The sequence below is a fragment of the Bos taurus genome, chromosome 2, assembly GCF_002263795.3.
Source record: "Bos taurus isolate L1 Dominette 01449 registration number 42190680 breed Hereford chromosome 2, ARS-UCD2.0, whole genome shotgun sequence".
NCBI classification, from domain to species: Eukaryota; Metazoa; Chordata; class Mammalia; order Artiodactyla; family Bovidae; genus Bos; species Bos taurus.
The window spans coordinates 107,346,994-107,371,668 of NC_037329.1; the positions used below are offsets into that span (position 1 = coordinate 107,346,994).

General features: G+C 52.2%; 2 protein-coding genes across 2 annotated transcripts in view; both read left to right on the forward strand.

Moving 5' to 3' along the window:
• Positions 1–4,892: 4,892 nt before the first annotated feature.
• On the forward strand, positions 4,893–11,968 carry DES (desmin). Its single transcript, NM_001081575.1, has 9 exons — positions 4,893–5,535; positions 6,521–6,581; positions 6,703–6,798; positions 6,918–7,079; positions 7,250–7,375; positions 7,787–8,007; positions 9,293–9,336; positions 10,874–10,956; positions 11,168–11,968. The coding sequence occupies exons 1-9, from the start codon at positions 4,958–4,960 to the stop codon at positions 11,207–11,209; spliced, it is 1,413 nt and encodes a 470-aa protein (NP_001075044.1). The 5' UTR covers positions 4,893–4,957; the 3' UTR covers positions 11,210–11,968.
• Positions 11,969–18,625: 6,657 nt separating this feature from the next.
• The window catches only part of SPEG (striated muscle enriched protein kinase), a 58,632-nt gene continuing 52,582 nt past the window's right edge, over positions 18,626–24,675 (forward strand). Inside the window, 1 exon segment of the mRNA NM_001142485.4 lies at positions 18,626–19,149. Within this exon segment, the coding sequence (NP_001135957.2) occupies positions 18,762–19,149 (388 nt within the window). The 5' untranslated portion in view covers positions 18,626–18,761.

The following is a 24,675-nucleotide window of genomic DNA, read 5'->3' on the forward strand; positions in this document are numbered from 1 at the left end:
TTAACTGATTCAACAAAATATATTGGTAATGTGCATTGTATTAAATACAAGGGGACTGTACCATGAACACACATTTATAAATTGTCCCCCTTTTCTGGCAAATGATGAATGAAAAGGTCTGTCTTGGTGGACCTTCCCATTTCCAATATCACTTAGCTCCAGTGAGAGATATGACCATAAAATAATGTGATACCTTACCAAAAGAATAAAATGCCTTACCAAACTTTATATATTCAGAAGTTTGTCCCGGGACTTCCCTGGTGGTCCAGTAGTTAAGAATCCACCTTGTAATACAGGGGACATGGGTTTGACTCCTGGTCAGGGAACTAAGATCCCACATGCCAAGGAGCAGCTAAGCCTGTGTACCACGACAGAAGAGCCCATGCACCACAGCTAGAGAAAGATCTCTCATGATGTAATGAATATCCGATGTACTGCAACTAAGACTTGACAGCCAAATAAGTAAATATTTTTTAAAAGTTTTGTTCCAAGGATGTTCATAGCAGCATTGTTTATAATAGCAAAAGATTGGAAATGTTTATCAATAAAAAATTGGCCAAATATGGTAAATACGAATACAAATGTGAAATACAAATGAGGATATTAAGAAGAATGATTAAGAAGAATGACTCAAAATCTCCCAATAAAGAAAAGAGTAAGACAAGATGACTTCCTTGTTGAATTCTACCAAACATTTCGGAATTAACACCAACCCTTCTCAAAATCTTCTAAAAATTTGAAAAGGAAGTATTTCTTAACACATCCTATGAGGCCAGCATTAGTCTGATACCACAGCCAGACAAAGACATACAAGAAAACAAAGCTACAGATGTATATTCCTTACAAATATTAATGTTAAACTTCTCAACAAAATGCTAGCAAACCAAAATTCAACAGCATATTAAAAGCATTATACACATGTTGACATGGGACTTTTTTCTGGATGCAGGAATGGTTAAATACATGAAAACCAATCAGTATAATATATCACATTAACAGAATAAAGGGAAAAGCCCTCATTATCAACTTCATCTATAATAGCATCAAAAAGAATAAAATACCTAGAAATAAACATAACTAGGGAAGAGTACTGTTGCCTGGAAAATCCCATGGATGGAGGAGCCTGGTGGGCTGCAGTCCATGGGGTCGAGAAGAGTCGGACATGACTGAAGTGACTTAAGAGTAAGGCTTGTACATTGAAAGCTACAAAACATTTCTGAAATGAAGACACAAAAATTGAAAGATATCCAGTATTTATTGATTGGAAGACTTAATATTGTTAAGCTTTCAATACTACCCAAAGTGATCTGCAGATTCAGTGCAACCCCTATAAAAATCCCACCAAAATTTTTTTTAAGAAATAGAAAAATTCATTCCATTTAAAATTCAAAATGGAATCTCAATGGACCCCTCATAGCCAAAACATCTTGAAAAAAACAACAAAGTTGGAGGAGTCACACTTCTTGATTTCAAAACTTATTACAAAGCTATAGTAATCAAGGCAGTATGGTACTGGTGTGAGTACAGATACCTAGGTCAATGGACCATAACAGAGAGCCCAGAGGAAAAAAAAAACTTCAAATATATGGCTAAATTTTTTCAATAAGAGGAAAAGGACAGTCTTGTCAACAAATGGTGCTGGGGAAATTATCTATCATATAATACTCATATAACATATTAATATGAAAAAGAATGAAGTTGGACCCTTATACTGTGTATGAAAATTAATTCATAATGGATCAAAGACTTAAAACTGTAAAGCTCTCAGAAGAAAACACAGGGGATAACATTCTTCACATTGATTTGGCAATGATTTCTTGGATATGACACCCAAAGCATAGGCAATAAAAGAATCCATAGATAAACTGGACTTTATCAAAATTAAAAACTTTTGTGCATCAAAGGATACTATCAAGAGAGTGAAAAAGCAACCCACAGAATGATACCTTCTGCATTTTATGCTAAGTGCATTACCCATCCAGATAAATTGTCATTATTTTTAGCATGTCTAGTTCTAAGAAGTCCCAAGGGGAGTCTAAACTCTTCCTTCAGTGGTGCTGCCTGGTTAGGAACATGCTTTGGAATGCTCCTCTTTCACCTGCCTTCCAAGCCTCCAAGTGTTGTTTTGCTGCCCTCCATGGTAGCAAATCCTTAGGGGTGGAACCAAATTTTGGAAACAGCTCCAAGTGGTTCAGAGCCAAGTCTGGCAGATGTTGATTTTGACTAGAGAATACATGGTATAATTTATTTATTTGCTTTCTGTCTCATTTCACTAAGGAACTGAGGCCTCAGGCTGGTCCAAAGGGCAATTTCCTTATGTGGTCTGGAGACTGTTCACAGACAGGAGTCCCAAAAGTGTTCTGGCCTCTTTAGTGTTGTGGAAATGGGCGCACAGTCTCCTTACAGCATATTAGCCAGGGTTGTTTTGATTACAAATGGCAGTAGCCAATACCAAGTCTCTGCAGTTTAAAAAAGAAAAGTTTATTGGCCCCAAACCCAGGAAGGATACTGGGGGAGCTCACAAAATGGAGAACTGAAGAACCAGGGTCCCGGGAGATGGAATTTAGGACTTCCAGCCTCACATTCTCCTTTTCTCTGGGTGTCTCTGCTGCTCCCGGCATGCTGACCTTTTTTTCCCTATGCCAGAAAGACCTCCCCAGTGGGTAGGAAACATGGTTGCCAGGCTCCAGTTTAGTAATCCCAGTTCCATGTATAAATTCCAAGGTGGGTCTCTGATTGGCCCTGGTCAGGTCCAGGCCTGCCCCTTGAGCCAACTGCTGCAGTCAGAGGGATTCAGTTATAAGAGTGGCTGGGAGCTGACTCACCTGTCCACTCATGGACAGGTGTGTCTCATGGACATGTGTGTTTGTGTGCACGCAGCGTATGTTAACAAAATAAGGGGATGGGAAAGAAATCTTTCAGGCTACTTTGAACAAGGACAGTGCTGCCTGTCCAAAGGGACATGCAAAGGAGTCACATGGTCTCCCCAAAATTCTCCAGGAGCCTACAATCTAGTTTGGGAGACGAGACACAAAAATAACCAGAACACAACAGCTTGCACTGACTCGAAGGCTGGATAAGAATATCTGGAACTCCCCACCCACCTCATAAGCTTGTCTCTTGGATAAAAATTAGAAACTGAATGTGAAAGGGCTTTGCAAAGACAGCAGCAACAAAGCTCTTTGCAGTTAACCTGGCACATTCACACATACCCTGGGGACAAAGCATGGGCTCTGGAGTCAGACTGCCTCAGCTTCCTGAGCTACAACATGGGAAGGGTACTAGCTCTTACCTCACAGGGGTGTCAAGAGAATTGGGGATCACGGGTGGGAAGTGCTTAGCAGAGTGACACACGGTGGGTGCTCAGAATACACAAGGTAGTAATTGTTACTTGAGCCTCTTCAAACCCATAGTCGGTAGACACCGCCAGGGTGACCATTCATACATTATAGTGACGACACAGAGAAGGGAAGGACTTGCCTGCTTGTAATTACATCTTCAGGTGATGGCAGAGCTAAGATAAGACCAGACCTCTATTTCCAAACTTTGCATTCCTAAAGGGTCAGGCCTAAGAGAGACCTGAATAGTGCCAGGTGGAGCTTTGGAGAAACAGCCAATATTCATGGAGAAGCGGAAATGTCCTTAGGGGTCAGCCAGTGCCTTGTACTAAGGAGGAGACCTTAGTACAAGGGATGGACAAGCCCTATTCAGGGCTTCTCTGCTGGGGGCTTAGAGCATGAAGAGGGTGGGAAGTGATTGGGGCTCATCGCCTCAAGCCTTCCTCCACCATCTGATACCCATGTCTCCTCAGGTACCCGACCCCCACCCCCCCAGAGCTCCTCTCCTGTGTGCTTGTTTCCCGGACTGATGCATTCTCCTCTATAAATACCAGCTCTGGTATTTGGGGTTGGCAGCTGTTGCTGCCAGGGAGATGGCTGGGTTGACATGAGGCTCCTGACAAAACACAAACCCCTGGGGGTGGGGGTGGTGTGAGGAAGGGGGATGAATCAGAGAGGGGGTGGGGGTGGGCTCACAGGGACAGAAGCCCAGAGAAGTTGGCAGTGTGGGGGTGAGAGGACACAGTTATAATTGTTATAATTGGAAACTGAGAGCCTACCAGGCCCTTTCTGGAAATCACCCTGTTGTTTGTAAACTTGAGGCTGCACCCTCACTGGTAGGGGTGGGGTGGAAAAGGACCTTCATGAATCCAGAGGGAAACTGAGGCTGGGAGCTGGAACTCAGATGCTAGTGGACATACCTGAGGAGGTGGGCTCTGGTGGGGATGGCTGCCTATCCCAGGGAGGCCTTCCCATCCTCCCTGCCTGTCAGAGACGCTCCTCCACTAGGCCTGGCTGGGGCATCCCTGGTCTTTGTCTGAGCCCTCCTAAATGTTTGCCACTTTCGGAGAATCTTTAGGGAAAAAAAAAAAAGGTGATTTGCAGACTGTCTTGGAAATAGGCCTTGTCTCTTCAGGAAATGACCCAAAGTATCTCTTTGGAGCCAAAAGAAGCCCCTCAAACTAAATAGAAGCCTCTCCCCAGCTCTCTCCGCTGATCACCCCAGGACCAGGGAGGCAAGGACTGAAAGGGGGCTGGCCGGGGGCTCCAGACATGTTTGCGCCCGGGTGAAGCGGCTGGCAGGCCTGCCCACCTTCTGCCCTCCTAGGTCCGCCAGCCTCTCCCACACCCCGCAGGGGCCCCCACCCACCCGCCCGCTGAGGGGCTCAGTCCTCCTGCGGGGGAGCTGGCCTCCCCGCCCCCACGCCAGGGGCCGCCCTTTCCTGGCAGGACAGCGGGATCCTGCAGCTGTCAGGGGAGGGGCGGCGGGGGCTGATGTCAGGAGGGATACAAATAGTGCGGACGGCCGGGGGCCCTGTCTCCCCTCGCCACATCCACTCTCCGGCCGGCCGCCCGCCGCCTCCTTCTCCGCGCCGCCCAGCCTCGCCCGCGCCGCCACTATGAGCCAGGCCTACTCGTCCAGCCAGCGGGTGTCGTCCTACCGCCGCACCTTCGGCGGGGCCCCCAGCTTCCCGCTCGGCTCCCCGCTGAGCTCGCCGGTGTTCCCGCGCGCGGGCTTCGGCACCAAGGGCTCCTCGAGCTCGGTGACGTCCCGCGTGTACCAGGTGTCGCGCACGTCGGGCGGGGCCGGGGGCCTGGGGGCGCTGCGGGCCAGCCGGCTGGGTTCGACCCGCGTGCCCTCCTCCTATGGCGCGGGCGAGCTGCTGGACTTCTCGCTGGCCGATGCCGTGAACCAGGAGTTCCTGACCACGCGCACCAACGAGAAGGTGGAGCTGCAGGAGCTCAATGATCGCTTCGCCAACTACATCGAGAAGGTGCGCTTCCTGGAGCAGCAGAACGCGGCGCTTGCTGCGGAGGTGAACCGGCTCAAGGGCCGGGAGCCGACGCGCGTGGCCGAGATCTACGAGGAGGAGCTGCGCGAGCTGCGGCGCCAGGTGGAGGTGCTCACCAACCAGCGCGCCCGCGTCGACGTCGAGCGGGACAACCTGCTGGACGACCTGCAGCGGCTCAAGGCCAAGTGAGCACCCGCAAGCGCCCTCAGAACCCTCTCCCTCTCCAGGGGCCAGGCACGGGAGGCTAAGGCCTGGGGCTGGGTCCAGTGGTCAGTACCCCATCGTACCCAGGGTGAGGATGGTCTAGCTGTGTCTCCGGGGGAGGGGGAAGAGACGCCATGCCTCTCCCTGTGCTCTCAGGCTGCAGACGAGGCTACGGTCCCAATTTTCTTGGGGACATCGTGGAGTGGAAATGGGCGACCTTGGGAGACCAGGTGCTTCTTACAAAGCATCTTAAGATGCTAGGGGTTTGTTTCTGGGTTCAGGTGGGCACATGGAAGGAGAAAGGAGGCCCATAGGCAGTGGGAGGGAGAGGACAGGTTGGTAGGAGACAAGGAAATCTGGGGCCAGCAGTAGCTCTCAGTTCTTCTGTGATGAAGCCCTGTGGTTGGGGGTAGAGAGGGGATCTTGACCCCTGGGCCAGACTTAAGCTTTATAGGGAGGATGGATAAGCTGGAGGAAAGGAGAGAGTGAGTTGGGGGGGCGGGGGGAGAGGAGGAGACGCAGCCCTCAGACAGATTGGAACACTGATTGTGGCTCCACCAGGCTCCCTGTGCTTCAGGCAGCAAGAATAGAGCAAATACTGGTGGGTCCTGCTTTTCTGTCCAAGTGATCACTGTTCTACCACCCAGGTCACAAACGTTAAATGAGCACCTACATGCGCCAGGCTGGGGCTGGGGCCTGGGAACCCAGAGGTGGATAAAATAAGAACCGGGAGGTGGACAAAATAAGACGCAGTTCTTAATCCCAGGGAGGTCACAAACTAGCGAGGACATGGACTTCCAGGGTGTGGCTCCAGGGCAGAGATTGGGCCACTTCCTGTCCCCTCCCTGTGTGGGCGGGCCCTCCTCACTCTATTCTGAGCCCACTCCCTGGGCAGCCCCCAGTCAGTCTTCTCCCCAGCCTGTTTCATCCTCACCATCTGTCTGTCCTTCTGCCTGTGTCTACCAGGCTGCAAGAGGAAATTCAGCTGAAAGAAGAAGCGGAGAACAATTTGGCTGCCTTCCGAGCCGTGAGTCCTCTTGGGTCTCCCAGCTGCCTTACCCCTTCTGTCCCCTCTGTGTCACGCCTGGTCTCCCTCTGCAATGCCCGGGTGATCAGTGTCCCTCTCCCTCTCACTTGACCTTTCCCAGGACGTGGATGCAGCCACTCTAGCTCGAATTGACCTGGAGCGCAGGATTGAATCTCTCAACGAGGAAATCGCGTTCCTTAAGAAAGTTCACGAAGAGGTACTATGCCCTGGTGAAAGCGGCTGGAGCGGATGGTGGTGGTGCTGGACTCGGGGAGTGGGGTTGTGAGGGTACGTGTTGGGGCTGGTTGGGGACTGAAGCCTAGCCATACCCTGCAGGAGATCCGCGAGCTACAGGCCCAGCTTCAGGAACAGCAGGTCCAGGTGGAGATGGACATGTCGAAACCAGACCTCACAGCTGCCCTCAGGGACATCCGTGCTCAGTATGAGACCATCGCGGCCAAGAATATCTCGGAAGCCGAGGAATGGTACAAGTCAAAGGTGAGACTCTGGCAGCCCCTCTGTCCCCTCAATCCCAGTTTGGAGGTATTTCCTATGGCTCCATCTCTGGGGAGGAGGGTGAGCCCAGGGTCTCCATGCTTCTTTGCCCACCCCTTCCTGTATCCTGCATCCTCCCTGTCATCTCAGGGACCCTCTCTCTTTGCCCATAGGTGTCTGACCTGACCCAGGCAGCCAACAAGAACAATGACGCTCTGCGCCAGGCCAAGCAGGAGATGATGGAGTACCGCCACCAGATCCAGTCCTACACCTGCGAGATCGACGCCCTCAAGGGCACCGTGAGTCCCTGCCCACCTTGCCTGGCCCAGCCCTTCCCATCTGCAGCTTACGCTCTGTGACCTCAGGCGCATCACACACCCTCTCTGGGCCTCTGTCTCCTCATATCTACCACAGGGGTAGAAACAGACAGGTGGACTCCCAGGGGGGCTCTCAGGAATCGTGGGACTCCTGCGTGGAGGCAGGAAGGGTGGACAGCCATGTTCCCTTGTATCAGCTGTATTCTCTGATATTCCACATAAGGCTTCATTTGAGTTCCGAGTTCCCTGGCTCAGAGGACTTTAACAAGTCCTCGGCTTGGCTATCTGGGGTACCTCCCAGCCCGGAGACTGTGCCCCTGTCCATCCTGGGCCCCCCGTGTCCCCTCGACCACCAGCACAGCCCGTCCTTGACCTGGGCACCCCCTCCTGCAGAACGACTCACTGATGAGGCAGATGAGGGAGCTAGAGGACCGCTTTGCTAGTGAGGCCAGCGGCTACCAGGACAACATTGCCCGCCTGGAGGAGGAGATCCGACACCTCAAGGATGAGATGGCCCGCCACCTGCGCGAGTACCAGGACCTGCTCAATGTCAAGATGGCCTTGGACGTGGAGATTGCCACCTACCGGAAGCTGCTGGAGGGCGAGGAGAGCCGGTGAGGGGCCAGGCAGAGGCTGGCCGTGGGCTCCTGGAGGGGGGTGCATTGAGGGCCCCTTCCTGCCCTGAAGCGGGGCTCAGGATCACCATCACAAGATCTAGAAGCAATATTATACAAGAGGCCACCACTGCGCTGATTACAGAGAATTAACCAAAGCCACCTGGGTAAAAAGTGATTTAATTAATAGCTTTTATAAAAAGAGAAATATAAGTATTCCCATATCCACCTTCAGAATTAAGAACCAGCAGCATAAAACCATATTCAGCAACTAGTAATAAAACATTACTGCCAGTCAAGGGAGAGATGGAAGCAGAGCTGGGAGTGATGAGGAAGGAAAGGGAGGGGGCAGATAGAGATGAATAGAGACAGATGGAGCTGGGACATGATAGGCTAAGAGAGAAGGTGCAGAGATTCATGCTCAGAGGGTGCACACACATGCATGTGTACACACACACGTGCTCACAGGAAAAGATGCAATGACGTGCTCAGAACAAATCACCTTTAGACACAAAAACACCATGCAACCAGAAAGGGACACAAGGGAACCTTCTTCGTTGATGGAAATGTTCTATATCTTGATTTGGACTGGTGGTTACATGGATGTAGACACTGATCAAAACTCACTGGATTGCACTCTAAAGATCTGTGCATTTCACTATATAAACTTAACATCAATTCAAAACAGATCATGTACTCAACAAAATGATGCCCACTGATGCTCACAAAAATGATAAAATCTGAAGTTTACAAAAATCAGCTGACATATTTAGATACAGATTTATAGAGAGGAAGATTTCAGATACTGTAGAATAATATCCTCATATAATGACCCCTTCAGGTAGCTAAGGTCACACTGCATTTTCCCAGCTGTAGGCATAAAGGGCGGGTGGCAGTTCCTGGAACTTGCCTTCCTGTGAGTGGGCCAGAGATTCCCAGACTGACTGGAGGGTGGGCACATGCAGTGGATGTCATCCACAGCTCTTGTTGATACACCCTGCAATGCCAAGGGCAAGAAAGAAATCTGGGTACAGTGGAGGGTGCAGTGGGGGTCCTGGTGTCATACCAGCAGGTCAGAGAAGGACTGGGGTGATCCTTCCAGAAGGGACAGTTCCTGGGACAGCTCGAGTGGGCCTTTGGCCCCATGCCCCAAGCAGTGTTGAAGTCAGTGGGACTGGGACAGCTGAGGATGGTGTTTACAGAGGATCAGGGCAAGTTTTGAGGGGTGGTGACGAGAGAGATGGAGGGTCCTAACCCTTTGGGGGCCTGGTCTCTCTCCTTTTAGGATCAACCTCCCTATCCAGACCTTCTCTGCCCTCAACTTCCGAGGTGAGTGCGTGTTGGCAAGTGGAGGCTGGAGTGGCAGAGGGTAGGAGACCAGCATGAGCACTGCCCAAGGCCATCCAGGAAGGGAGGATACACCATAGGGACAGGGATGGGGTCTGGGGAACAGAAAGGGGGCTGCAACGGGAGAATGGGGACATTTAGGTAGAGGCATCTTCTGACAAAGGGAGCTTTTTATTTTATTTTTTTAAATTTCACGGTGTTGTATTGTATGACCATGTCCCCTGCATCTTCTGGGAATATTAAGTGGCCAACAGTTTCTTTTTCCTAATATACCCAAACTCTGAGGAAGTACCAGGGTATCCTTGGGGACCTGGCGGCAGAAGCATCTAGAACCCTATGCCTGAGCTACAAGGCACCCACCACTTATTGTCTGTTTGACAAGTTGCCAAGCACCCCCCACTGCCCTCCAGCTGCTTATTGAGCATTTCCAGCTTTCTGGAGCAAGATGTTGGGTGCTTGCTTTAAAAAATGAAGCCAAACCTTAGCAAAGCCAAACAATTAAAAGAACGAACTCCTAGGGCATTCTGCCATTCTGACATTAGTAATATGCAGATCGAGTGGCTTTCCAACCCCAGAGAGCAGAAAAACACGCTCTAATGATACATTAGGAAAGTAAGTTGGAGTCCTTGGCAGCTTCGCCTTTCCTAGATCAAATCTTTTATATATTCGATGTTCATTTTCATCAGAAAAAAATACATGCTGTGCTCCACCGAGTTGCAATGTTCATCACAGGCTGGCTGACTGCTAAGGAGATTTATGAACACCAAACTCATAACACCAAGGACCTAAATTTGACCCTTCCAATAAAACTCAGAATGGCTCTTTTCGGTTAGCAGTTTATGCAGATATCAAGTGTGAGCCTTGCATTTAAAATCGCTTAATGCTTTTTCAAGTCAATAGTTCTGGGCCATGACAGGGCAAGTACTGCTGTTAACGTTCATTTCACAGTGGGGAAACTGAGGCATGGAGGGACAAGTGACTGGCCATCCACGCAATAAATCAGTGACTGATTCCTGTCCATCTCTCTTTCATTAAGACATCAAGTTGTTCATCCGGAGATAAAGGAGGCTGGGTACCAAGAGATCCTTCAAAAGAGTGCCTTGGTTCTGGGCTCTAGGGTCCTAACTGTCAGGGTACCCTGCAGGGATTCCTGCAGGGGTCTCTTGGGGACCAAGGGTGGAGGGGGAGTGAGGAGGGGTGTCGGTGGAGGGGGGACTGCTGGGTGGCCTGGGGCCTACGTGATCCCTCACCCTCTTGAACCTGCCAACACCTGGAGCACACCCCTTGGCTCCTTGTCTTATCTCAGCCCTGGGACAGCCCCTTGGGTCTGCAGAGCCACCTACTGGGTGCTGGGCACAAGGACAGGTGAAGATGTTTTGCTGAAAAAGTAACAGGCCCATATTGAGGGGGTGGGCATCTTCCGGGCTTTGCCCAGTGAGACCAGGGAAGGACTCCCAGCCACAGGAACAGCCCAGGCCTGGCCTTGGTCAGGCTGAGTGTGTGGATGAATCTGTTACAGAAACAAGCCCCGAGCAGAGGGGTTCTGAGGTCCATACCAAGAAGACGGTGATGATCAAGACCATTGAGACCCGGGACGGGGAGGTGAGTGGTCTGCCTGGTCCCCTTACCCCTGAGGTGGGGGGGCCTGTGGGGTGTGTCTGGGGGGGCTGTCAGCCAGGTGTCTTCTACCAGCCGTGCTGCTGGTTCTGCCTGGGGGCAGAGGGGTCTGCCACTCTGGGGAGGAGGTGTCCCGGGGTCATGACTCCATTCTCTGGCCAGCCCTGGGTTAGACTGGGTTTCTCTTCCTCTCCAGGTCGTCAGTGAGGCCACACAACAGCAGCATGAGGTGCTCTAAAGCCAGAGGCTTCTCTGCTGCCAGAGACCGTGCTCACCTCTGTCCTCACTGCCTCCTAAAGCCAGCCTCCCTCCATCCCAGGGCACCACCCCCAGCCACAGTGCTCCCCTCACAGCCTCTGACCCCTGCTCACTGCGACCACCCTTCCTGGTCCCCACAGGGGACATGGCCCAACCCTCCCAGGCACAGGGAACCCCTGCCGTGTGAGGTCTGGATTTTGAAGTGAGGGGGCCTGGCCCTGGGCCGCCCTTGGAGTGTGCTAGACAGGGCCAGGCTGGAGCCAAGACATGGCAGTGACCCTACCCTTCCCACCTCCGTGACCTCAGGCTCTAGCATATGGCTTTGGAGGGGACTCCAGAGTAGGATGTAGGAACCCCTCAGGGTCAGGTCAAGCCCTGTGGACCTCCCCACTGCCCCCGCCCCGGCCTGAGTCAGAAAGGCAGCATCCTCAGCAAGCCAGGCAGGTAACTGGGGACATAGCCCCCCTGTGGTTACTGGGGGGCTTGAGACTGACCCCATGGTCCCTTACTTTCCCAAGGTGGGCTTACAAAGCAGGGGCTGCAAGAGAGAACCCCCGAAGGTGCCAGATGTGGGAGCAGGAGATGCAGAAAGAGAGAGGGTGGGCGAGATGCTGGAGCGAAGAGGAGAGAGGAGAGAGCGGTCTCAGGCAGGTGGTAGGGGGGCCCACCTCCCCGTGCCTGCCCCTTCCCCGCTGCAGGGGCTCTGAACAGAAACAATAAAAAGATAAGCACAAGCCTAGCACGGCCCCTGCTGTTTTGACTGCCAGGTCTTCTCTGAGAGAGCCCTGTCACACTATGTCTTTTTTTTTTTTTTTTTTTAATATTTTTTGGCCACATAACACAGCATGTGAGATCTTAGTTCCCTGACCAGGGATCAAACCTGTGCCCTTGCAAGGGAAGCATGGAGTCCTAACCACTGGACCACCAGGAAATTCCTTGTATCACCTCTTGAGGTGAACTGTGTGCTGCCCTCCTGACCAGCCAGACTGTCCCCCAGGGCCTGCCACCCCTTCTATTCCCAGAGCTTTGCAGCCTGGCTGTATGTGTGTAGCATATGGGGGAGGGGGCTTTTGTTGGGGACTCACACATACCTCTTGTTACGCCCCATTACCAGGACTGCCCCCACACACTGCTCTGAAGTAGGGCTCCTGTGGTCCTTGCCTAAGGTAGCTTACACCCTCTTCCCACTAAACCTGGATCTTCGAAGCTCCAAGGCCAAGTCAGGAAAAATAACCTTGTTAAGAAAAATAGAAAGCTCTATCTCATCCTTGGAGAAGACGACTCACTGCTCTAAAAAAGATGTCAAGTCATCCTATGTTAGCTTATAATTTCAGTGTAATATAATCTTAATTAAAATGACAAAGGGAAATTTTGGGAGTATTTGGAAAGATAGGAGGGAATGTAGGACATATGGGAAAAAAAATCATAAAACATTAACACAGATATCTTAAAGGTTTCCATGGGGAAACCTTAATTATTCAGTACTGGGCATGGTAGCCATGGACAGGGGCAGCAGTGAAATCTGTCTTTTCACTCCTTTCAAAAAATAAATTCCAGGTGGATCAGAGATTTAGGAAGCTTGATGGATCCATGTAGGTCTCTGTCTTCCAACCACCCCTCATATTTAAGAGGTTACCCTTTAGAAGCGGGAAGAGGGTAGAGATCACAAACATGATAAATTCGGACAGTTTGTAAGGGAAATAAATCCAACAGAGCTTTAGTCCTAAAGTCCTTAGTATGCTGTTCCTAACTGGCTTTTTCCAGAAGCTTCCAAAAGCCTTTCTGGTGTCTCTTTCTCCCCCTTCTTGGATGCAGCCCTGGCTCATGAGTTGCCAGCCCCCCCACCCCCACCCCGTAACTTGTGTGGTCCCTCCCTCCAGGGCTCCAGGAAGGACCCCCTTCTTCAAGGTATGCTATCCTTCATCTTGCCCCGGGAGCATCTGGGGCTAAACCCCATGTCCCCCACCCTCCCTTCCTTTCCCTGCAATCCTCCAACAGAGTGAACCCTGAAGGCCCCAGAACACCCCCCCCACAATCAACCCGTGGTGGACCCCCAACAGAAATGAGCAGGAGCATTTCCTGTGCACACTGGGATAGAGGGGGGCAGCGCCTTCTTATCCTGAGCCTATGAGGGGCCCTGGAATCTGAGCTCCTCTCTGTGTGAGAGAGACTCCTGGGTGAGGTGGGCCCACGTGGGCATGGTGGTGTTCGTGTATCTGTGAGTAACCTCCGGAGGCTCTCAGCTTGCTCTTCCCCCTGAATGAGTTCTGAGCACTCATCTACCCCACAAAGGATAAAGGGACATGAGGTCAGAGAAAGGCTTAGGGGCTTCCTTACCTTCCCAAAAAAGGCTTAGGTGCAGACTGGTCACTAGAAGGAGAAAGTGGAGGACTCTTTAAGACTGGCAGACCCAGATCTCAAAGGCCCCCAGGCCATGACTTGCCCCCCAGAAAGTCCCACATCTTGACCAGCTGTCCTAAGGCTACGCTTGAGTGTCTCTGGGGTCTAAGAACACACTGCCTCTTAGGGGGCCCCTTCTTGCTGGGACAGCTCTGAAGGTCAGAAAGTCCTTCCTTCTCACACACATTTGTCCCTGTGATGGCTACCCATCTGTCCTCAGAGAAGGGAGGAGGCCCAGGGGAAAGCATGGTCTGAGTCAAGCCTTCCTGGACTGGAGCTTCTGGTTCTAAGCCCTCTGCTTTGTCTGTCTCCTTGTGGGTTGGACCGTGACCTAGAAATCTGGGGCAGAGGAGATGCATGTGGCCTGATCCCAGAGAATGGACAAAAATAAACTGAAAAAGATCTGGGTCTCTGGTGGTCATACACATACACCCAGATCTTCAGTCTGCACCCACACACACTGTGTGTATCCCTGTCCCCTCCATGGCTAAACCTCTCCCTACTCTTTGGGAACTGGCATCTGAACACTGAGAAATAAGATGGTTCAGAGGGCTGACCAGCTTCCCACCATGGGAGCAGCTCCAGACCAACTCAGACCCTACCTGAGCAGGTGGAGTGGGAAGGATTGTGGAGGCAAATATGTCTATAAGCCAAGAACTGACGTCTCAGCAGGCCCTTTCCTATCCTGTCTGTCCACTCTGGCTATCCCGCCACCCCTGCGCCTTGAGACAAAGCATTCCACTCACTCACCACTTCTCTCGCTCCTCCTCTGACCACCAGCCTGCCCAGGACTCATATGCAAATCATTGACCTTTGATTCAACACCTAAAATGTCAGCTAACCAAGGGCAAGGTTTTCATTCATTTTATTCACTACTCTTGGTGCCTGGAAGAGGGCTTTGTCCATAGAAGGTGCCCATCAAATATTTAAATACGTGTTGAATGAATACCCGCTGGGCACTTTTATTTACTTTTCTCTAAATTAAATATTTACCAGAAAGGTTGACGGTCCCCACTTCATTCACTGATTCATCAAACAGTGAGCTTTTGCCATGTGCCAGGCACATGGTGCCTCATTATGACTTGGAGGAATCTCCCGCGGCCCAGAGAGATGGGTGAACTGCCAAGGTCACACAGTGTATCATTGGCAGAGGAGGACGGGGGCCCCTGCTCCTTGGCCTCCAGAGAGCAGATTTCTTTCCATGACACCACAGGCTTGTGATTGCAAAGCAGGGCAGACTGGCAGCACACACCAGCTGGGCGCCAGGCCGCGGGGCACTGTGGGGCCGCTCTGAGGGACAGATGAGCGCCTTGTAGCCAGCTGGTCTAGGTGAGGGCCCTGGCGAGGGCTGGAGGGCTTCCGGCGTCACAGCCAGTGCGGGCTCTGCCAGGAGAGGGCGCCCGCGACTTGCCAGGGCCTGTGCCCTCCTGACCCAGGCCCGCACACTCATTGCCCACACCTCAGCGAAAGCCCCCATTATGCTCATTCAACCAGGAGAGAACGAGCCACGTTCCAGGCTCTGTGCCAGGCCCTTTTAAATAGTTAATATTTGTTTTAATATTTAATATAATAATTTAAAGCCATCACAACAACCTAAGTCAGATCATGTAATTCCTCAGCTCAGAATCCTCTGAGATGGCTTCTCGTTTCACTAGAAATAAAAGGGTCATGGCCTACAAGATGCTAGGCTATCTGGCCCCCACTGCGTGTCTGAACTCATGTCCCTCTAGCTCCCCCACACTCCCCCCAGCCCTGCTCTTCTGGAGCCTACAGGGCATATGCTTCCTGGAGCAGTCCTGCCCAGACTTCTGCTCCATTTGGTCCTCACCCCTTCAAGATTGGCTCAACAATTTCTTGTGAGGCCAATTCCTACCACTCTGTTTCAAACTGCAAGCCCCCCATCACACTCCCATCTTCCATGTGTGTGTGTGAAGTCACTTCAGTTGTGTCCAGCCCTTCATGATGTTGTGGACTGTAGCCCACCAGGTTCCTCTGTCCATAGGATTCTCCAGGCAAGAATACTGGAATAGGTTGCCATTTCCTCCTCCAGGGGTTCTTTCTGATCCAGGGATCGAACCCGAGTTTCCCGTGCCTCCTGAATTGGCAGGTGGATCCTTTACCACACTAGCGCCACCTGGGAAGTACCCCCTCCCATCTCTCTTACCCTGCTTCATTGCCCCAGAATACTTATCTTCTACTGATCTTTATAATTTGTTTCCCTATAGTTGTCTCCTTCCTTGAATATAAGCAACACGGGGGTAGGAACCCTTGTCTGTTTCTTTTTTTAAAATTTATTTATTTTTGGCTGTGCTGGGTCTTTGTTGCTGTGTGCAGTCTTTGGGGTTACTCTCTAGCTGCGGTGCATGGGCTTTTCCTTGTGGCGGCTTCCCTTGTTGCGGAACACGGGCTCGAGAGCACAGGCTCTGGTAGTTGTGGCATGGGATTAGCTGCCCTTTGGCAAATGGAAATCTTCCTGGACTAGGGATCAAACCCATGTACCCTGCATTGGCAGGCGGATTCCCAGTGACTGGACCACCAGGGAAGTCTCCTTTGTCTGTTTTGTTCCCTGCTATTTCTCTAGAGGCCAGCACAGTGCCGGGCACACAGGAGGAACTAAAAAATGTTTGTTGAATGAATGAATAAACCCTGAGTTGGGCTACTCCCAATTTATAATTGAGGAAACTGAGGCTTAGGGATGTTAAATAACTTGATCAAGATCACAGAGTTAATTTATTCAACCAACCAGCCGACCACCTACCACAGTCCATGCAAACTGTTGAGGTATAATGCTAGGAAGTTTGGGGTTATTGGTTTTTTAAAAATAGTCTCAAATCTTTCTTTTAGTCTTGGTGTTCCATGTGCTTACAATGTCTTCCCCCGCTCCCCATTTTTACTTTATAGAATTCAATTTACGTTTGAGAATTCAACATCTGTGGTAGCCTGAGTTGGTGGAGAGGGCATGGTTGACTATGAAGGAGATGCTCAGGCCCATCTTTAGGGTGATGAGACTGTTCTGTACGGTCCTGGGGAACCAGGTGCACAGTCGTCCGCATTTGTCAAAACCAGCAGAACTGCACATCACGAAAAGTAAGCGTTAATGTACGTAAACTAAAGCCAAAGATTTCATTCCTCAAGGCTCTCGTCCCTGTAGATATGATCCAGTGTTTACACGGTTTCTTCTCTGCCCTCTCCGTGTACACACAGACACAAGCACACTTAGCCTGCCAGAATGACAGTGGGGGTGGGGAGGGTTGGCAGGGAGGGGAAAGGGTAACTTTCTCCCTCTAATGACTCCCAGCTCCTCCCTGCTTTTCCCAAGCCCATCCCTCAGGGCTCAAAGTCAGGTCTGGCTGTCTCACCTAAACTTTTTTTAAGCTTTTTATTTTGAGATCATTGTAGGTTCACTTGCAGTTATAAGAAACAGTACAGAGAGATCCTGTGTATCAGTCACCTGGTTTCCTCGAATGGTAACATCTTAGATAACTCTAGTACAGTATCACAGCCAGGAAACTGACATTGATACAGTCCACCATCTTCTTCAGATTTTATCAGTTTGTGCTCTCATTAGTGTGTGTGTGTGTGTGCAGATATTTGGTTCTATGAAATTTTATTACATGTGTAGATTCACACGACTACCACCAGAGTCAAGACACAGATCGTCTCATCATAAAACTCTCACTTAGACTTTTAAAAGCAATAATGTCCTCGCTTGACATTTCTCAAAGTACAGTTCTCAGGTGCATCAGAGTAACTGGGCCAATTCCGGGGCCCTCCCAGGGCCCCATACTTTACATGCACCTCTGGGAGTGGAGCTCGGAAAGCTGTGCTTTTAACAGAGGCCCATGGACAGGGGAGCCTGGCGGGCCATGGGGTCGCAAAGAGTCAGACACGATGGAAGCGACCTAGCACAGTACACAATACTTTAAGAACCACAGGTTCTAACTGGCTTCCAAGCCTCCCATCTCAAATCCACCCTCCCCACTGTGGCTGCCAGAGGGATCCTTCTAAAAATCAGCTCTGACCATATTATCCTACTGCTTAATGCCCTGCAGTGCCCTACCTGCATCCCCCACCCCCACCCCAGGGCCATCAGGATAGAGACCTTAGGGAGCAAAGGGTCTCCTGTCAGGACCCACCTCTCACCTCGCCCACTGGGGTTCAATCCTTGCAGACTCCTCTGATTCTCCTTTTGGCTTGCTGGGTGGCTTGTGAGATCTTCCTTCCCCTACCAGAGCTCAAACCCTGTGCGCTTGGCAATCAAAGTGTGGAGTTCTAACCACTGGACAGCCAGGGAATTCCCCAGACTCCTCTCATTCTTAGCACACATCATCTCCTTTCATCATGCTCTGATTTTGGTCAGGCTGTTCCCTCTGCCTGGAACCTCCTTCCCACTCTTCTCTGCTTGTTGCAACTCTGTACAACGACTCAGTTCTTACAAATGAGGATGTGGAGGTTGAGAGATGTTTGATGTCATCCAGCAAGTAAGGGCAGGGACTAGCTGGGCGGTCCACCTGACTCCCTGCTCCAGGTCTTACTGTTCACCACGGCTGTCATGGAGGCTGGGGGAAGCCACTGGTCCCTCCTCCCCAGCCTCTGCTCACCTCCACTTGGGCCTGCTTGCCCATCTGCCTCTCAGAGGTCTCACCCGGGACCGTCTCTCTCTCTCTCCCCCAGCCGCTTGAGGCTGGGAATCAGAGACCCAGGAGGAGGGAGGAAGGGAAATGGGATTTAGCCCAAGGGTAATCCGACTCCATGAGTGGGTGGCTGGGGGGCGGGGCACACCGCAGGGTAGGGGGCTTGGAAAAGGCCTCAGGGACCCATATAAGCCAAGGGAGGGGGGCGACGGGGACTCCTAAAGGGGGGAGAAGAAGCAGAGTAGAGTCCAAGTCCCCTCCTCTGCTGCCCCCTTCCTGCACTGCTCCCTCGCAACCCGAGCCGGGGGGCCTAAAAATAGCCCCCGAGGCGCAACCGCGGCCGCCCCGGTGACCTTCTGTGTAGCACAGGCCGAAGGCGGGCGGGCGGCAGGAAGGCAGGGCGCCGGCCCCCCAGGACTCATCTCCCAGGGCAACATCCCCCGGGTGCCCCCGTGGCCGTCCAGTTCCGGCGTCTCCCCAGCTCAACTCGCAGAGGCCATGCAGAAAGCCCGGGGCACGCGAGGCGAGGACGCGGGCACGAGGGCACCCCCCAGCCCCGGGGTGCCCCCGAAGAGGGCCAAAGTGGGGGCCGGCGGAGGGGCGGCGGCCGCGGTGGCCGGGGCGCCGGTCTTCCTACGGCCCCTGAAGGACGCGGCGGTGTCTGCGGGCAGCGACGTGCGGCTGCGGGTGGTGGTGAGCGGGACGCCCCAGCCCAGCCTCAGCTGGTTCCGGGATGGGCAGCGCTTGCCCCCGCCGGCCCCTGAGCCCAGCTGCCTGTGGCTGCGAAGCTGCGGGCCGCGGGATGCCGGCGTGTACAGCTGCAGGGCCCAGAACGAGCTGGGCCAGGCCTCCTGCGAGGCGGTTCTCACCGTGCTGGAGGTCGGAGGTAATGGGGAGGTGGGGGCCAAGCCGGGGGGAGGGGGGTGCTCACAGGTAGAGAAGGTTACCCGGGCTGCCGCTGGCTCGGGGGAGGCATCTGTTCATCCAGCCTTTTTCCGGGTGCTCTGGCTTCTCAGATGTGCTGACCCAGGAGTGCCCGTCAAGAGGAAAGTGCAGGGAAAGCGGGTGTGAAGATAGAGAGGCTCCCCACAGGAAGGTCAGAGGTTAAGGGTCAGCGTTTGGTAAGCCAAGCCTGAGCCCCACTCAGGCCTCTCTGAGAATTGCATAGTGGGAACTCTCCTAGTTTCCCTGTAGAGAGGGGCCTCCTGGGGAAACTGTTTTCACCGGCTCTGATAATTTAGATTCGGAATCCACCTCTTCAGACATGCCTGCATGTCTGAAGGAGGAGGCGGGCTCCCCTGATCTGGCTGTGGTGTTGAGGGGATGGGTCAGAACTCCTCATAGTCCATTGCCAGGCCAGGTTTGTGTGGTCAGCACTAGGCAGGTTGGAAGGGGCCAGTGGGTGGACAAGTACGGATAGGGTGCAGAGCAGCAGGACAGGGTGCAGAGCAGCAGGAGGCAGAGCCTGGGTTGAGGGTTCCCAGCACATATGGAGGGGAGTGCCTGAGAATCCACACGCAAGCCCACCGTGTGCATGTGCATGGGCGGGCAGTGCAGGCGTCTGGTGGTGCCAGCAGATGAGGGGCTTGTGGAATTGGTATGGGAAGTGCATGGGCCATGTCTCCCCCAGGTTCAGAGGGCATGGAAGGGGGCATGGCCCTGCCTGTGTGTGTGAAGGGGTGGGTGATTGTCCTAGGTGGAAGGGAAGGGGCATAAGACTGAGCCCTGTGCTCAGGGTCCTGCTGGGGCTGGTGTGGGTGCAGGCCAGGGCCGAATTTCCTTGGGTCAGTGTTTTCGGCTTCCTTTTTGACTTCCTCAGCCCCTAAACCAGTTCTTCTCTAGGCTGAAGACAGAATCTCAGCAGATTGAGTCTTAAGCAATAGAATTCTGAGGAAGAAAGCTGCAATTGGGGGAGATGGCAAAGAGCTTGAAGATCATGAGTTTGTCCTGGTTCAAGAGGGAATTCTCACTCCGGCTGGGTAGTGTCACATAGGGGGACATGCTGAGGGGCTGAGGAGGAGGCATACCGTGCTCCCTGGGTATAGCGAGCTGCACAGCTCCAGCATCCTGAAGGAACTCAGCAGCTGGAGGGTAAAGAAGGCTGCAGGGTGCAGCTGTCGGAAGCTGGAAAAGAGGCTCGGCCTCCCTCTGCCAGCATCTCCACTCTCTCCCTAGCTCTGCCTTGCCCACCTTCCTCTTCAATGACCGAGAGGGCCGAGGCTGGCTTGTCTTGGTTGGCTTCACACCTGGCCAGGTACAGGCTTTCCTCGTACCTGCTCTGGGGTCAGGGGCTGGGGCTCGTCCTGGCAGAACTCTAAGCTGGGAGACGATGGGACTCCTTGGGGGCCTTTGTTCAGGGGCAAAGGGGACTGAAAACAGAACATAAATAAAGGCACAATTGATAGGTTGATGAGAACACAACTTGGAGGAGAGAGATACGGGACAGAGAAGAAGTGCTGAGAAGGATCCTGGTGTCATTATGTTTGTTTAGAGTCAGAAAGGACCACAGAGAACTGCAGGTCCACAGGCTGCAGCTTTAAGGGTGAGGATGCTGTGGTCCAGAGCAGAGGGGGAGGCCACGACTAGCTGTCTGCTTAAAGACAAACAGCTAGTTATGCCCATCCCAGATCTCAGAACCCAGTCCTCTGAGTTTGGGCTCTTGGGGCCTTTTTACCTCTTAAGTTCTGGAGGGAGGAGAGAGAAAAGGGAGAAGGAGCTGTCTGTTGTACGGAGGACCTTTCTGAAGATGAGAACCTCCTTGCCTGCCCTGGTCCCCCAGAGTGGGAAGGGTGACAGGATGCTAGAGCCTCCCAGCCCCTCTGGAATCCAGGTGGCAGGGTCAGCAGAGCTAAGCCCTGGCTGGGCAAACCTAGCCAGAGGCCCGGAGGCCAGAGGCCCGTCTGCAGGCTCTCTAATGGAACAGCATGTTTGAAAGACTGGGGTGAGGAAAGGATCCTGGGTGCTCGGGGACTAGATTGGAGACCTTTTGCCACTCATGTCAAAACAAGAAGAGGGGCTGCAGCAAGTCACATCTGAGAACTTTTTCATACTGGTAGAAGCTTTGCCCCAGTAGCAGCTTTGCAATTATGATTCATTGGTAATAAGTCTTAGTAGCAATTTTTAATAGTATGAATAGCCACTATGCTGCTGTGTGGCAGGCAATATGCTATCGTACCCTTTGATATATCATGTAAGTCCCACAGCAACCCTAGGGAACCTGAGGCCCAGAGGGATTAAATGAAGCACCTTGGTTGTACTGATAGGAGGTGGCAAGGCAGGAATGGAAGCCTGGGTCTGTCCCACTGCCAAAAACCACATGCTTGACTACTATGCCCCTCCCACCTGATTGGTGAGGGAGGGGCTTTGCTTTGGTGATGTTGGCTGAGTCTGGCTTCCTCCTCTTCCTACTGCCCACCCTCCACCAATCCCTGCCCAGTGAGAGGTCTCCATCAAGGTCAGTTGGGCAAGCAGCTCAGCATTGCTCAGACTTCCTCATGGAAAACTTTCTTGGTTGGGATCAATAGCAGGAGGACTTCAGGGTTCTCGAGGAAGTCCAGCCAGGATCTGGCTGCAGAGAGAAGCAGGCAGTTTCCTGGCTGGGATTGCCGTCTGGCTCGGCAAGACGGGGTGATGCTAAGGTTCCTGGCACTTCTGAAGCCCAAGATGTTAGCTCAGGGATAGAGGGATATTGGCATGGTTGGGGAAGCTGGGGCCTTGAGAAGACAAGAGGGCTGCAGGCTGGAGAATTTGAAGGATGCGAAATAGGAGGGTGGGATTTGGGGGTATAGAAATGAGGAAAGACTAGGAATAGTGACGATGGCAGAGATGCAGGATACTTGTAGAGTATTTAACATGTGTAAAGCACCCTATCTCATTTCAGTATTTAGTCTTCTAAGTTCCAGGTTACTGTTATGACCATTATACATAGAAGAAAACTGAGGTTCAAAGAGGGAATTTACCCAATGTCACCTGGTGAGTGAGGTGGCAGACCCAGATCTGAGTCTAGGTCCACAGTGCCTGTCCTCAGAAAGAGAAGCGTGGGGAGACTGAGGCCAGGATCTAGCATTGTAACTATCCCTCTTGTCAGTATCCCCAAGTACCCTTCTGCCAGCATCTCCACTCTCTCCCTAGCCTCTGCTGTCTCCAAAATAGGCAGGCATTCTTCTCTGTCAAAACATCAGGCTCCCATTTGGATGGGCTGAGAAGCTATGTGCCAGTCAAGTAATCAGGGCAAGTGCCACCCTCAAAGCTTGGGGCATGTGTGACTGGAGAGGGAGGCCTATACTGAAGGGTGGGGGTTAAGGAGGAGAGAGCACAGCCAAGGGAAGGCGCAAGCTGACAATGCTCACCGTGTTTGGCAGTCAGAAGTCTCATAGCCAGGGCCTGGGGGACCCTGGTGCCAATCAGAAGGGCCAAAGTCAACAGATGGTAGTAAACCACGCAGGGGACTTGAAGGCATGGAGAGGAGAGATTAGAGAGAAGGAGGCATTTAGCAAGAGAAAGGTTGGGGACTCCAGCAGGAGCTGCCTGCAGCTAGATGGTGCAGGATCATCTTTTTCACCTAGAATGTGGACAGTGTGGAAGAAAAGCTAGGAGGAAGCCAGCATGGAGTTGGGAATGGGTATGGAGAGTGGCCCCTCCATTCATGCTAAGTCCTAATTAGGGAGAGGAGGAGGGGCCAGATCAGGAGCAGTGAGGAGCCCTGGAAGGGAAAAAAGAGAATAGAGAGGCTGTAAAGTCAGCCAAAGCCCACACAAGAGAACTTTCCTAAAGTGAGGGTAGCCCTCCCAGGAAGATCCTGGGTGGAAACAAGATGGTCACGTCTCCACTTTCTAGAAAAGGGTCTGGGTCAGAACAGAGATGGGAGGAAGGCTGGAGAATGACCTGCTCCAGCAAGACTCATAGTCCCCATCCCCCCACCCCCATCCTCACTACCAGCAGCTCTGTGCCCCCACCCATGTGCCACGTGTATGGAGTGCCCACCGAGTGCCCGTCACTGTGCTAGGTGCTTGAGATTTATAAGTCAGGGGAGGGGGAAAGACCAAAATCCCTGTCCTCTTAGAGATGACATTCCAGGGAGGGAACACATTATGCATGCAAAAATCGTAACTATATGAAAATTATATAGTATGTCAGAAAATCAGAGCAGGGTGAGCAGGAGGAAGGAAGGGAGAAGACTAGAACAAGGCAGGGAAGAGTGGGGTGTGGGTATCTGGCTCAATGGAGGCTCTTTGTGAGAGATGAGGCGTGGCTTTTCTCTGGTTAAGGGGACCTGCAAGCGGGGCAGAAGTTGGAAGTCTGGTTTGGAGAAATGGCAGGGTGGCCCAGCTGCCCAGCCTTGGAAGAAAATGGGGCGTTTAGGGGCCAGCTCGGGGAGGCCCACCCTGAAAGTATGCTCCAGGCTGGCCTGTGTGGGTGAGCGGTGCAAGCCCAGAGCAGGAACAGAGTCTCATGGGCCCCTCTTCGGCCCAGCTGTCCCGTCACTCACGCCTGCTGCCCATTGGTTATTTTTGCTACGGAATGTGCCAGCCCCTCGGATTCTCCTGGGGAACAGGGGCTCAAGTTACCCCCTCTCCTCACTCAGCTCCCACATCTGTGAGTGGGTGTGTTTGGGGGTGGGCAGGGAAATCGCCTATGTGTGTCCCGAGTCCTCCGGCTGGAATTGATAAAGACATACACGTGTCCCCCTCTCACTGCATGTCCTGTGTGTGTGTCTGTAGGTGCAACCTCTGCTTCTGGGGGTCTGGGTAACAGGACCACCTGCAGGCACTCAGAACGTATAAGACATGACCTAAAACTTTCAAATAAAGAGCCATACAACTCAAACAACTTCAGGAGCCAAGTAGAAACTGAAAAGGAGAGAGGTGGTCTTGTCAGCAGTTGAATTTGAGCAGGCTTGCCCCACTTAAAATATTGTACAGGCTGAACAAAACTCATCAGTTGGCTCAGTATTTATTTTGGACCCATGCTTTAAAGAAAAAAAGTTAGGGGTCCTCCTAACCAATCAGCATATGAGGTTTTATGGCATGATGCTCAGTGACTCAGTCATGGTGCCTGGGTGAGAATCCCGGGATCCCAACTACAGGCTCTGTGACCTTGGGCAAGTAACCTCTCTGTGCCTCTGTGTACAGATTGAGTTTATTCGTATCAAGTGCCTAGGCCGTTGCTCCGTATGTGCTAGGCATGCTGCCAGTGTTAATGATAATGACTTTGTAGTCACATCTCAGCAACCAGGATTGGCACTACTTGTGTGGACTGGGGTGGGAATTCGGATCTGGGCAATCGTGGAGGCACAGAACCTGTGTGGCTTTGGCTAAGTGATAGGACTTGTCTGAGCCTTAGTCACTTGTTGATTAAATGGAGTCAGTTACATGTTCTTAAGAGTTTCAAACTCACAGGGTTGTTGTCAGTG

Excerpts from the sequence above, each read along its gene's own strand:
- DES (NM_001081575.1), top strand. The coding sequence starts at position 4,958 with ATGAGCCAGGCCTACTCGTCCAGCCAGCGGGTGTCGTCCTACCGCCGC. Across the intron at positions 8,008-9,292 it reads CTGGAGGGCGAGGAGAGCCG|GATCAACCTCCCTATCCAGA; the intron begins GTGAGGGGCCAG and ends CTCTCCTTTTAG. Across the intron at positions 10,957-11,167 it reads TTGAGACCCGGGACGGGGAG|GTCGTCAGTGAGGCCACACA; the intron begins GTGAGTGGTCTG and ends CTTCCTCTCCAG.